Consider the following 14,911-nt stretch of genomic DNA (forward strand, 5'->3'; position numbering starts at 1 on the left):
GTTTGGGTTCCTTGCCGCTGTTCCTTGGTGAAAAACAGTATGCTAATTATACTTGCAGCCAGACTAATTATCAATATACTTCAAGTGTGTTAATGATTAGTTAACTTGCTATTTTGAAGCACTTATTTTGTACTAAGTATATTTTAGTTGTAATAAAGTTGTATTGAAGCATAACTTTAAGTATATTTAGTGTACTTTTGTGTGCTAAATTGGAACAACTTCAAGTTAGTACACTTTAAGTATATACCTGTGTAGGGACTAATTGCATGCTTTGATTAGTGATATTAAATTGTACTTAATTTGTGTAATAATCATACTTAATTTGTTATTATACTTTGTTTTATAAATATACTTTGTGTTATAAGTACATTTTATTTGTGTTAAAAGGTAGACTTTATTTGTAATTTAAGTACATTACAAATAAATAACAAGTGTCTTCTGAAAACACAAGAAATATACTATGAATATATTATTTCACAGGTAATAGTATACTGTATGCTCATTGGCTTATTCCAGATACAAAAAATTACACACTTTGTAGTCAATAACAATACACTTTGTTATTAGTTATACTTTGTACAATATTTAGTCAACATTTGAAGTGAATCAAAACTTTTCATCAAACCTTCTTCTTATGACAACTTTGATGAACTTTTTTGATCCACTTCAAATGTTGACTACTGTACTTCGAATTACATAATCTCACACAATACAGTATTATAATCATGCTACCATTTAACTGCAGTTTAATTAATTATTTAGGAGACATTTTCCTAATGTTGAATGCATTTGTTTTCAAGGCCATTAAAATAAATAAAATGTAACAACATCACTAATGAAGAGACATATTTCATTAACAAGTCCAATGGTTTTTATTTAAACTTCACATGGTTTCAGCAAAACATACCATGTTTTTCATTAAAGGAAAAAAACATTATTGGACCAATGGCCATACTGACCCTCTATACACAAATATAAATTAAACATTATATTCCATTTTCCATTTTCTTATTGCGTCACTTACACAGAGGCAGCTGACTGCAGAAACTCGTGAAGAACAGCATCTGTTAACAGAATATACAAAAGATATAAGGTCAGGTCAGACAGCATGTTCAACCTTTTATTCACGTTTACAATAGTCTGTCTAAATCCTACATTGAACCAATACTATTTTTGAACAGTAGATGAGGATTAGCAGTAAGGGAACTGTAATAGTATGGTATGTCAATATTGTTTCCAGTACATAGTCAAGTATATAGCAGTATACGACTCTTTATGAATTAATATCGTACAAAATACGAGACGATTTGACCAATCATATGAACGGGCCGTTTTGGTGCTGCATACATGTGCCATAAACCACCAAGCACATACTCAAAAAGGAGATAGCCTATCAAGCCAAAACCTCCTTCTCCGTTTGTTAAAGTAAAACTAAGCATCGTCAATTTTTCGTTTGTGAGACTGAGAAGAATAATTTAGTGATCGGAAATAACTGGTAGACTACAATTTAACTCTTTTTCTCCGGTTCTTTCCAGGATCGCGCAGGCCATTTTATTCCTAGCCGTAGTCGTCGCCATTAAGGTCAGGCTGCGATGTTGATTGAACTGGTCCGAATTCCCAAGATTGAGCGATGTATTGCTCTTTCAGTGTTTTATTAAATAAATAAAGCATTGCGACATTGTACTTCACCTGCAAGCCTCCTCCTGTGAGTGAGCGAGGGGGATTCAGTCGAGTACCGTGACGTCAGCAGCTCTGATTGGCTGAAGGCAGTGAACAACAAAATCTGATTGGTCACGTGGTGCGTTCAAGTCCTCCTGGGAAGTTCGTATTTACGAGGTGGGAAGTCGTGTTTACGACGGTAGGTGCGTTCAAGTCACTTTCGTTGGAGTATGATGGCAGTGTGCCTTCTCTAAATTAATTACACAAAATAACAACACTTCTAATTCTAGAAAATGTAGAGCAAAGAATGTGCATTGGTTGTATGTTGCTTTTTTATGTTTTCAATTAATTTATGAAGCCATTGTAAACTTTATCATTACATATTATATTGCTATATTATGATGCTATCATATTTTTTGCTGGGAATCAGCTTACTTCATTGTAAATAGAAAAGCCTGACAATGTAACAAGTATCGTGGTATTTCGCCATTTTTCTCACTGACACGCCCCAACTCGTTCAGATTGGGGCTTAAAGAAAATCCCAAGCTCCCCACTTGTATTTACGACATTGTGGTGTCGTTCATGTGCGTTCAGCTCGTAAATACGATCTTTCCAACATGACTTCAACGAACCAACAGACCAAGTTGAAGAGAAGTTTAAATTTCGATAAACCACTCAACTCAGTTTTCTTGCATGCGCTTGTGCTGCTGGTGTGTTTAATATAGATTTGTGTGTACGATTGTAACATGATTCTTTTCTGCCAGTGTAAACTTGTTAAACATATTTACACATATTTGAAAATTGTAGGCTACTGCATATATTTAGCACATCAGTCACACTGCCACAGACACGTCAGGTTCCACCTCCCTGCAATACCCACGCACTCAATCACCGGAGTTCTAATCACCGCCACCTGCACGTCATCATCCCTGCAATCACCAGCACTATATCTGCCACACTCACACACACAGTCTTTGTCCGGTCTCGTACGTATCACAGACTCTTGTATACTTACCTCAAGGACTCCAATCTGCTACTTACCTGCTTCCAGCGTCTCCAGTGTCTTCAGTGTCTTCAGTCTTCCTCCCGTGTGCTCCTCTCTGTGTGTGAGTGTTCCCCGTCTTCAGTCATCTGTGTCTGCCTCCAAGTACTCCATCTACAAGCAACAAAGGACAGTATCATTTCCCTATCATCTCTTCAAGCTATCTATCTGCCATATACTCACCTCATCTCTGCTGATATCAATAAACAACCTTACTTGCTTTTACATCTGCCTCCGTGCCGTCTGTACTGTAACAGAAGACCGGACCAGCAACACGACAGGATATCAGCATGAGCCAACCAGACCCATTCCAGGAGCTCGTGGACGTGCTGCGTCGAGCACTCACTCCACCACAACCACCGTCACCGTCTCCAGCACCTGTCACCGCTTCCTCATTCACTTCTTCGTTCCACTCTCCAACCATGCACGCCAGTCCCATGGCCAGGCCGGCGCCCTACTCAGGATTGGCGGAGGATTGCAGCGGATTCCTCCTGCAATGTGAGCTGGTCCTGGAGATGCAATCGCAACTCTACCCCACTGATACCGCTAAGATCGCCTTCATAATCTCACAACTGCAAGGTAAAGCTCTCCGCTGGGCGGACGCACTCTGGATTCAGAAAGGTTCCGTGGTGAAATCCTATCCAGCCTTCGTCGCTCATTTCCGCGAAGTCTTTGGAAAGCCCCTCTCGGATTCATCAGTTGGTGAGAAACTCTATAATTTGAAACAAGGATCTAACTCAGTGAGTTATTATGCCTTGCAGTTCCGTACTCTGGCTTCCAGCAGCGGATGGAATGAACAAGCCCTCATCACCTCTTTCCGCCAGGGGTTGGAGCCCAAGTTGCGATTGCATCTCACTGCATACGAGGACACCATCGGCCTCGAACGCTTCATCCAACTCGCCATCCGCGTAGGCACTCGTATGCAGTCGTGTCTCGAAGAGCACCAGGGCCATCCACTTCCTCACTTCCTCCTCCGTTGGTCCGAACCCGTCAGCTCCCCAGAACCAGCCAGCAAACCCATGCAAGTTGAACATTCTCGACTCTCCTACACCGAACGTCAACGAAGGCTGACCCTGAATTTATGTCTCTACTGTGGTTCTCCTGGGCATGTGCTCTCTGCATGCCCAATGCGTCCTCCAAGACCTCTGGTGAGTGCCATCATTCCCTCCATAAAAAAGATGAAACCACTCTCCACTGTTGTAAACCTTACTGCTGTAAATGTATCTGTTCCAGTTGTCGCGCTCCTCGATTCAGGGTCAGCCGGGAACTTCATCTCCGGTGCCCTCTGCCGACAACTCAAGCTCAAAACTTCGCCGTCCATCTACCAAGTCCACTCCATCACCGGAAAGCCCCTAAGCCGCACGAAGATCAGTTGCTGTGTGGGACCGCTGCAGCTCCGTGTTGGAATACTACACGTCGAGGATATTCACCTGCTGGTTCTGGAGGAATCAACCGCTGACGTGGTTCTAGGGTTCTAGGTTCTAGGCGAGATCCTGAAGTGGGGCGAACACTGTTTCTCCAACTGTTTCTCCGGGTTTCCTGTTCCTCCATCTCCACGTCCAAAAAAAATCACTGTCTACGCTACCTCCATCGAGAGCCCCATCGAGAAACGATCTATCGACATTCCATCCTGTCAGCTGTTTTCAGAAAGAATCAGTACAGCGTATCTGTCTTTATAAATCTGATAAAAAACTCTTCAGAGATATGAAGGATGCAGTACTACTCTATAGGTACTCAACTAACATGAGATTGGCAGAAACTGTGTGTGTTATGAACCCTTCAATGTTATGAAGAGACGAGTATACTTTTGTGTGCAAAAACAAAAATAACTACTTTGTTCAGCAAAAAAAGTATTCTCGTCGCTTCATAACATTAAGGTTGAACATTAAGGACATCTATCTAAGTTATTATGTGGGACCAAATTAAAATCACCATCAAATATAATTTTGCCATTCATTCATTCATTTAGTTGACAGGTCTGTAGTTTGTTCTTCTAATTTATGAAGTAACAGCAGATTTGTAGGTTTGAGATTAGTATCATAAATACTGTGATATAATATATTGCTTATGTGAATCCTCTAGTATGAGTATTAGCCTCATTCCCTTGTTATTAATCTCATTGTGAACAATTTCCTCCCTGTATTTTCCTTTGAGAATAGCGCCCCCTGCTGATCCATTTGTACTGATTCAACCAAAAGTCGTGACCCGCTGACTCTTCTAAACACTGTGATCAGCCCTTCAACTATTCATTTCTGTAATTAATAAAAATCTTTTATCTTTCAAGAACAAAAAAATGACAGTTTTCAGTTGTTGTTTTTTTACCTGAACACATTACTACATTACAGACACTTTATTAATATTTCATTAATACATTACAGACACTTTATTAATATTTCATTAATACATTACGGACTTTATTAATATTTCATTAATACATTACAGACACTTTATTAATATTTCATTAATTCATTCCGTCAACTGTCGAACTTCAAGGGAGAAATCTGTCTTCATTATGTTGGCTTGAGCTTCTTCTTCTGAGACTAAATCGCGTCGAGTGGTTCTTTGTCTCCTCGTTGTGCATTAAAATTGTTTAAGGCACAGCTAGCCATGGATTATCCCTCACATGACATATGAAATATAAGTCTATTTTTAGTGGTTTCTGATTTAATGTGGTCTTGTGTGTTTTGAAAGAAAATAAAAATCACACCTTTCTTTATTTTACACAAATAGACAAGGTAATTCACAAATCTAGTGAACAGTGTTTTATTTGTGTCTGGAGTGTCCCTGCTGGTCTAGTGCAGATATATCAATGTACTAGCTATGTACTAGAGATGCATCTAAATTAATTTTTAAAATAATTTAATTATAAAATAATTCATTAATAATAAAGTTATGTTTCTACACCAACTTATTGTGGAAATAAAAACATTTAAATGGAGGCTGTAGTAACTTATTCTCATGACAAACATTTAATAATTAAGACATCACTAACAGGTTAAGTAAAAATATAATGTATATGTAATAGAGTTCATATATTCAGCAAAATGTTCTTCTCTGCTGGCATTCGTACAGACTGCTCTTTGGCTCCGCCCCTCGCTCACCCCTGACCTCAGTCCTGAACTGTCCTCAGGTTTACAGTCTGCTGCTTGTTTCTGACTGACTGCCTGTCGGACCACACTCTCTCTCTCTTCACCCTTGGAATGATGTTTTCTTTGGAAAGATTTCTGGTTTTGAGCCCTGCCTGTTTAACAGATTCCCCTTTTGTCCCAGCTTTAAATCCTCAAATCCTTTGCCAAATGCTGATGTGATGAATCCCAATCTTCAAGCAGAAGGAGCTGAATGAAATACTCTGAATGATATCAATCCACAATCTGACTCGTGATGCAGCCTGAATCATAACCACACCAGTGGCGTGCAGTGGTGTTCTGAAATGAGGAGGCACATTTTTTTTTATGAATCAATGTAAATTCATGTGCATTACTCTTAAAGTTGACACATCTTCCTTGTTAAATGAACATTACTTTACATTACATCAAAAAAGAAAAAAATAAACAAAATACAATTCTATTTTGTAATTTTATATTAACAATGTAATGTTCTATTTATCAAAACCAAGTCAATCTCATCAAGTTAGTGTTTTAAGCATTTCTACATTCATTCCAAAATAATAACTAAAGGCAATAATAATTTAAACAATATATTTTGTGTATAAACAATATAATTTGTGTGTTGCGGTTTTTCTTTTTGTCAACCTAGGATATTTTGGATCAGTCATGCTCCATAAACACCATCTGTCACAAACACGAATTGTATTTTTAATTTCACCAAACTGATTGCACTAAAACCTCCCGCAGTCATCATGCTTTCAGTCCATTTCAAGTTTGATTTTGACGTGACATAAAGCAGTGATATCTAACTGGGTGATCTGTTTACTTACTTTTCAATTAGTCTTCCGATTGACGCCATCATTTGTTCAGTCAAACTGACGCGCGGAGCGTGCACGTCAACAAGAGGCGGATTTATCGCACAAGCCAATCATATCCAATCACAACCAATTACGTCCAATCATAGCGCAATGGAGACATTGCCTCCTCTCACGTGACTTTCCTCCATTCATTCTCAATTACCCCCCACAAAACCACCTCAGGTGTGCATTATTTTTCTAATAATTCAACGGCCCGTCGTCAATTATTCCTTACTTGAATCACAGCTTAAATAGTGTTTTGACGTCGACAACCCAAGTGCATTTTACCTCAAACTTGCGTCTAGTTAACTTTCTAAAGTAGCAATCGCTTCTCGGGTCGACATTTACACACTGACAAAATTATATTCAGAATTAAAAATATTTTTATACCACTTTTTAATGTGTGATTGTGTAAAGGTTTTCACGAGATACCAACCTTTCGCGAACTTGCTTCCAACACTCGTTCTCATGGAGGCGCGGTGTGCACGGAGGGGAGGGGCTGTGCGCGCGCGAGTATGTGAGAGAGAAGCGTGAGTGAGAGACGCAGGGAAATGAAATGCAACTGAACGTTTGCTCTATGAAAGACATTGACAAAGACGAAAACTAAGGACATTTAATAAATTATTTTATTTTATTTTAGTTAGTTTTGCCAAACACACATTACAGTTTTGGTTAATTATCGTTTTATTGTAATGCCTCGTTTTTATTTTTATTTCAGTTAACGATTATGTTTTTCCCCACCTATTTTTCGTTTTTTCGTTCGTTTTCGTTAACGATTATAACCTTACTCACCTTTCCGACAACGTTAAGTCGTCTCACCCAACAACCGCGACAATATCTTTCTAGTGCCGCTCATGAAGGCTCAGCTCAGGTGCCGGTCGCGTGCAGCGCTGCAGCCACGTAAACAGAGTTTGCCCTTCCCCTACTGACTTTCACTTTCGGACGGGTGCCTGAATATGGAAGTGAATGAGGCTTTGCGAATTTTTTTTTTTTTTTTTTTTTTTTTTTTTTTAATCTAGGCCTACGTGAAATTCTGCATCCGTTGTATGATTTTTTTATTTATTTTTTTTCCACCTCGGAAGGGCAACGTGAGTCGAGAAGGGCATATGGGCAGTTGCCCGGGCAACCTGAGCAACCCCCCTGTGCACGTCCCTGCTCTTTTTAATGTCATAATTTGTAATATTTGTGTTGTTTTATATGTAATATGGATTATTTTCTCATCCTTTTTTTTTTTTTTTTGAGGAGGCACTGCCTCCCTTGCCTACTCGGAGGAAACGCCCCTAAACCACACCATGTTCATTCGTTCAGCCAGAAGAGAACTGCTCAGGTTTATTCTCCATTCTGTCAGCTGATGGAGTTTGAGTTCTTGTCACTGTCGCCTCTGGTGTGTTTAGCAAAGGACATAATATTCAACAATATTACTGATTTGACTGCTGTGACACTATGGAAGAGAACTGAACTGAGCTTTTTACGAGGGACTCTTTATTAAACCAACACTCCAGGTAATAGATTTATATCATTAAGGGTTTCACTGAGAGTTGACAAGTTCAAATGACTGTTTGCGCCCCCTTGTGGAATTTTACGGAGAATGCTGGAGTGTGTGGTAAAGTGCTGCACGTGTCAGTTGTTGTTATGAACCTGTAGAGTGTGTACATGGGAGTTTTTGACTCATTTCAGTGTGGTGTTAATTGTGTGTGCATCTAAAAAAAACATACCCATACAGCTAGATAATAAATCCTCAAAGAAACCTATGGGCATCTTCATTGTCCTGACCAGACGAACCAGTGATTAATTTACTCGAGCATCGTCTGAGGAGGACTAGAGAGAGCGAGTGCAGATACACGCTTGAACATCCTGTAGTAGAAATCACATTTCTCTCTGAAGTTATGAATGTGTTCGCGCGTCACAGATAACTCCACAATAGATACCCTAACTGTGGTCATGGTAGTTTTAAGGAAAAGAAGGATGTCATATTGAGCAATCCACGCCATTAATCATTAACGAAGTTTAGAAACAGGTGAGATATATCTTCCTCCAGATACTGGACTTTGCACCATGTGACAAGCGAACATTGTGAAGGACAAGAAAAGAAAGTCTCTTCAGACTTCAAGTAAGTTTTAACATTTTCGATTACGGTTATTTTGGGAAATATAGTATTGATTTTATACTGCGTAATTTAAAAATTGAAGTTAAACTATTCCTGTTTTATTCCGGAATAATTATTGCTGCTACTCTAAACAGAAGCTGCTAGAAATACATATTTTGTATGTACATGTATTTCGATGAAAGTTAAAAATGAAGTTTATTCGAAAGGGTAATTGTAAATGAATAATACGTTTCAGAAGTTTTTTCCTTTTTCATTTCGGGCGGTTGTTTTTTGATAATGCGAAATTAAAAGTATTTTTAATCAGACCAGAGATAAAACAGAAAAACCCCATAGTGAGTGTTACCAGTGGTGTCTATACAGGTCTATACGCCGTAAAGTAAATAGTCAATTTTGGTTTCGACTTCTCGGGAAAATGCTTTAATAACTTTAAATGCGAATGTCAAGAATTTACACATCTGGTTCTTTTGGTAAGGATATTTATTATTTCCTTTCTGTAAGTAAACGTAACTGAGCTTGCAGAGAGTTAATGCAGTCACATGATCCTTTTTCTCCCACACTCAAGATATGTTACTATGATGGTTTTTTAATCAGATTCACCTGCAGCTTCATCATGGGTGATTCACAAGGATCCAGAGATGGAGATTGTTCTCCAGGATGCAGGTACTTTCAACAAACACTGTTAAATATTGTATTACATCACACAAGTTTTTGTTTGTTTTAATACTAACATGAAATGTTAAATAAAAAAGTCATAAAGTTTCCTCGTTTGCCGTTTGCACATTAGTTTCTGCTTTCACACAGAAATGCATCATCAACTAGGCTTTATTGTTATTATCGGGGGAAGAGTAATTCTTATTGTGGGGTGAAATTTTACCGGTATGTTGCAAATGATAAGATATCGCCCATCCCTAGTTTCAAGTATAGTCAGAACAAGAGGTATGCCTGTCAATTGCTTTATTTTAGGACAAGCAAAACTGACAATATATTAGTAGGAAAAATAACATTAAGCGAAAGCCTTGCCAAAGCATCACTGAAGTTTCTGCAGTTTGTTGGAAATGGAAACCCGTGTATCAAGACTTGTGTGGCTTAATATAACGTAAATTATGTCTTTTACTGAAATATGTACTTGAAAACCAATGAAAGATTTACATTTTTTTTTTAAAAAATCATTTTGTTTTATACATATTTTGGACAATGGGGGGTGCCATTATTTTAGATGTGCAGTGCATTCCAATGGGGATGGCTGCAGCCTGAGGGGGCGAGTGGAGCTCCACTCATGGGCGGAAATATGTCACCTCCACTATTGGAGCTTATTTTAAGGGTAGGTTTAGAGTTTGGTAGGTGTAGACGTTAGTAAAACAAGTGGAGGTGACATATTTCCTGTTCGAGAGTGGAGCTCCACTCACCCATGTTCTGCAGCCAGACCCTTCTCATGCATTCTTAATGAGGTGTTGTGTTACAGAAACACAAGTCAGACTAAGGCAAACACAGAATAAATACAAAAATAGTCTTTAGGTCTTCTACAGACTTGATAAAGTGTTGTGGACAAAAACGTGCACAAAATATTGCAATACAGACTATTAGGTGACATTTCATTAATTTTAATGTTGGTCAGAAAAACACAAACAAAACTTATCCCATGACACATTTTATACAAGAACCCTTAGCTGTTATGAAATATCCATTTCATGCAAAATATCACAGATGAATTACAAAAGTTTAAATTTACAACTAGAGTTAGGTCTAAATGATTTTAAATGTAAAGTTATACGTGAGGGTTGGCATGCCTATTTGTCATCTGGTTCTGATTTGGCAGGCCAGCTCTCTCCCTGTCATGGAGACTGATGAGAGGAGCTCATAACACATCTCGATTGAACAGCTACAGTGAGAAATTGCAGCTCCTTACAGCAAACACTCTCCCTCTCAGTTAGCATCAGCAAACAACAGCCACAGAGACACCATCCATTTTGCCCCACTCTCGCCTCCTGAATCCTCCGATCGTCTTCGTTTTGATTTAATTTAAATTAAACGTCTTCAATGTTTTCATCCTCACTAATTTTGTGCTCAGGCTCAAATTGAAAAGGCTGAACGGATGACATTTTTGTAACACAGTGGGATCAAGATAACAGAGCTGACTTTGGTGCAAACATTTTTTTTTACAGATTTTATAACAATTAAGACATATTTAGCTAATTGTATATGATATCTTTATCTTTTGGGGCAACGGTAATCTATTAAGGCATACAAGTCTTCCGGGTTCCTTTTAAAACAAGAGTGTTGATTGTAGGGCTGGGCGATATGGCTGAAAACTGTATCACGATATCAGTGTTTCATATCGCTGCTCAAAGCTGCCTAAATCGATGATTTAAAGCATGTAATCATCCATCCTGATGTCAAATATTTCCAACGAACGGCGGCGATCAAGCGCCACCCACGGAAATGGTGGAGCACCTACGGAAAAACGAGATATTGTCCATTTGTTTTAACCAATACAAAATTGCGAAATTCAGACACGACTTTCTTCTCACGTTTCATTTCATTTCATTGTTTCTTTTAATTCGGGTTCTATTGCGTTATTATATTGAAAAATGTCGAGAGCGCATCAAATGCGCGAGCAATCTCTCCACTCACAGGCGGATTCCCTTGCACAAAACTGGACGCGCGCGCGCGCGCTCTCGCTCTCGCTCAGATATCACATCTGTGCGTTCAAACTTTTGTCCTCCTGCATGTGCAGCCGTGAATCTAGAATTGTCTTGTCTCCAGGATTTAATGTTGCCATAAGCGCAACATTATAGTGTGGGCACCCATCGGCAGAAACATTAATCGGCGCATATGCCAAGTTTGCCAACAAATGTAAATCAATATTTACATAGTGTAATATTTGTAAATTTATCTGTCTCATGTGTCGCGCATTGTCCCGCAAACTCACATCTGTCCTGCAACAGATCACCCTAGTCTAAAGTCACAATTAACACTTTTCCTCTTTTATTTACAATTTCCTCGCTCGCTGCGGCACTCATTTTCTGCTTATCAGCCGTCGGTTACTGAAGAGGAATCCAGCAGCCAAAATTGATACTGCTACATGATTGGCTGTTGTGTCACTCCCTACGTTGCTAGGTTACCAGAGAGCGAGTGCCTTTGTTAATGCAACCAAACTTGCTTTGCAACCTCTGTTTTCTTCCGACGAAGAATAAAAAATATCGAACGTTTTATCGAACACATTTTTTATTGATATCGATCACGTGTCTATCGCGATACATATCGTTATCGTTTTATCGCCCAGCCCTAGTTGATTGATTTTAAAACTATGAAAGATTTGTCTACTTTTGAGATGATTTGGCACATTGTGTATTGTTTCTGAAGATGATTGTTTTTTTTTTTCTTTGTTTTTTTCCCCCCCTGTGAGTGTCAATTGTTTTGAAGTTAAAACTATGGAAGTTTTGTTTATTTTTGAAGGTGATTTGGCTTTTTTTCTAACATGAAAGAATGAACACAGTAATCTGTAAACTGAATCTGTTCTGTTACAGTTCAGTCCAGCAGAAGAGCTCAAACCCAGAGTCCAGCTGTGTGTCTCTGAAGAGTAACTGGTCTATGGAGGAGCCAACAAAGTTTAAGAGTGAAAACACACAGCCTGATCTCAGGTATATTATATCTATAAAATATATGCTTATAGTCATTATTAATATACAGCAGTGTAATGAGTTCAGATCCTGTAAGTTTCAGTCTGTTAATGATTTCCATTGTGTTCTTGTGCAAAGCTCTATGTATTGTATTGTTAAAACATTCACTGTAAAATCTGTTGGTCTGTTACTCAGTTAATGACACGATTACATCAATATCAGTGTGTCTGATTTTTTACCCTCTTCATTCTGATTTAAGGTCAAAAATATTATCCAGTCCAGTTAAAAACAAAACTGTGATTCAACCACAAAACTTTAATGAAAGCATGAATCCTGGTTTCAGGTAAAATGGAGGACTTTTTTGTTGTTGTTTAATTTTAGGTGCTGCAATGCACATCACGCATCACTCAATCACATGATTAAAAATTGAAACATTTCAGAAACCTAATGATGTTCTGTGTCTCATAATACAGCAAAAAAATTGATCTATTTTGTAATTTATGGCTATTTACTTCTTAAACTTGTGTAATAATCTGGTATTTTAATCTTACAGCAGTGACTCTAAACCTGAAGTCTTAAACACACTGAGATCAAATCTGAGAAAGAAGTTTGAGTGTTTGTATGAGGGAATATCAAAGCAGGGAAACCCAACACTCCTGAATGAGATCTACACAGAGCTCTACATCACAGAGAGTGAAAGTGGAGAGATCAATAATGAGCATGAGGTGAGACAGATTGAGACACAGTCCAGGAGAGCAGAAACAGAGGACACACCGATCAAATGCAGTCACATCTTTAGACCTTTACCTGGACAAGACAAACCCATCAGAACTGTGCTGACAAAGGGAGTCGCTGGCATTGGAAAAACAGTCTCTGTGCAGAAGTTCATCCTGGACTGGGCTGAAGGGAAAGAGAATCAGGACGTCCAGCTCATATTTCCACTTCCTTTCAGAGAGCTCAACTTGATGAAGGACAAAACACTCAGTCTTTCAGATCTTCTTCATGTCTTTTACCCTGAAACAAAAGAAATGGAAATATCCAGTGATAAGTACAAAGTTTCCTTCATCTTTGATGGTCTGGATGAGTGTCGTCTGTCTCTGGATTTTCAGAGCGATGTGAGGTTGTGTGATGTGACTGAATCAGCCTCAGTGGACGTGCTGCTGACGAACCTCATTGCGGGGAATCTGCTTCCCTCTGCTCTCATCTGGATCACCTCCAGACCAGCAGCAGCTGATCTCGTCCCCTCTGAGTGTGTCCATCGAGTGACAGAGGTACGAGGCTTCAGTGACCCACAGAAGCAGGAATACTTCAGGAAGAGAATCAGGGATCAGAGTCTGTCCGACAGGATCATCTCACATCTGAAGTCATCAAGGAGCCTCTTTATTATGTGTCACATCCCAGTGTTCTGCTGGATCTCAGCCACTGTTCTAGAGAAGATGTTGAGTGAAGCAGAGAGAGGAGAGATTCCCAAGACTCTGACTCAAATGTACACACACTTCCTGATCCTTCAGACCAACATCAAACATGAGAAGGACTATGAGAAGAAAGTGAAAGATGAAGACATGATTGTCAAACTGGGGAAACTGGCATTTCAGCAGCTTGTGAAAGGCAACCTGATCTTCTATGAGGAAGACCTGAGAGAGTGTGGCATTGATGTGACAGAAGCATCAGTGTACTCAGGATTGTGCACTCAGATCTTCAGAGAGGAGTTGGGCTTGTATCAGGGGAAAGTCTTCTGCTTTGTTCATCTGAGCATTCAGGAACATCTAGCAGCTCTATATGTGCATCTCTCCTTTATAAACAAGAACATCAATGTGTTTGACCAGATTACCAAACCAACTAAAGCTTCACTATCTGACCTCCATCAGAGAGCTGTGGATGAGGCTTTAGACAGTAAAAATGGGCATCTGGACCTTTTCCTTCGTTTCCTTCTGGGTCTGTCAGTGGAGTCTAATCAGAGGCTCTTACAAGAACTAAAGACACAGACAGGAAACAGATCTCACAACAATGAGAAAACAGTTCACTATATCAAAGAGAGGATCAGTGAGAATCCCTCTCCAGATAAATACATCAATCTGTTTCACTGTCTGAATGAACTGGGTGATCTTTCACTAGTGAATGAAGCTGAACCTCATATGAAGTCTGGAGGATTACGTGATGTGAAACTCTCCTCATCTCAGTGGTCAGCTTTAGTTTTTGTGTTGTTGAGCTCAGAGTCGACAATGCAGAAGTTTCACCTGAATAGCTTAATTGGAGTCAGAACTGATCAGTAAGTAACACTGAGTTCAATCATTACAGTCTAAAACATTATGAACAAAGAGAAACAAGAATCTGATAAATCTGTAATCCTGCAGATGTCACACTGAGTTTAGTAGTTCATATTTTAATGTTTTTTATTTCTCTCTCACACAAACACTCCCAAAAATCACTCCTTCATACAGGAATAAAGCACAGGGATACAAACTTCTCTGTTTTAAATCCAAAATAGGTAATTTGAGTGATCAAAAAGTTTTAACTTC

At 39.0% G+C, this 14,911-nt stretch overlaps 1 protein-coding gene across 1 annotated transcript; it reads left to right on the forward strand.

The window, feature by feature from the left end:
- The first annotated feature begins 3,216 nt into the window (after window positions 1–3,216).
- Window positions 3,217–14,665, forward strand: LOC125252323 (NLR family CARD domain-containing protein 3-like). Its single transcript, XM_048165505.1, has 5 exons — window positions 3,217–3,403; window positions 3,935–4,172; window positions 9,364–9,432; window positions 12,300–12,413; window positions 12,946–14,665. Exons 1-5 carry the CDS (start codon window positions 3,217–3,219, stop codon window positions 14,663–14,665), a joined length of 2,328 nt encoding a protein of 775 aa, XP_048021462.1.
- Window positions 14,666–14,911: the final 246 nt, after the last annotated feature.

Source organism: Megalobrama amblycephala, linkage group LG18, assembly GCF_018812025.1.
Source record: "Megalobrama amblycephala isolate DHTTF-2021 linkage group LG18, ASM1881202v1, whole genome shotgun sequence".
In the NCBI taxonomy this organism is placed as follows: Eukaryota; Metazoa; Chordata; class Actinopteri; order Cypriniformes; family Xenocyprididae; genus Megalobrama; species Megalobrama amblycephala.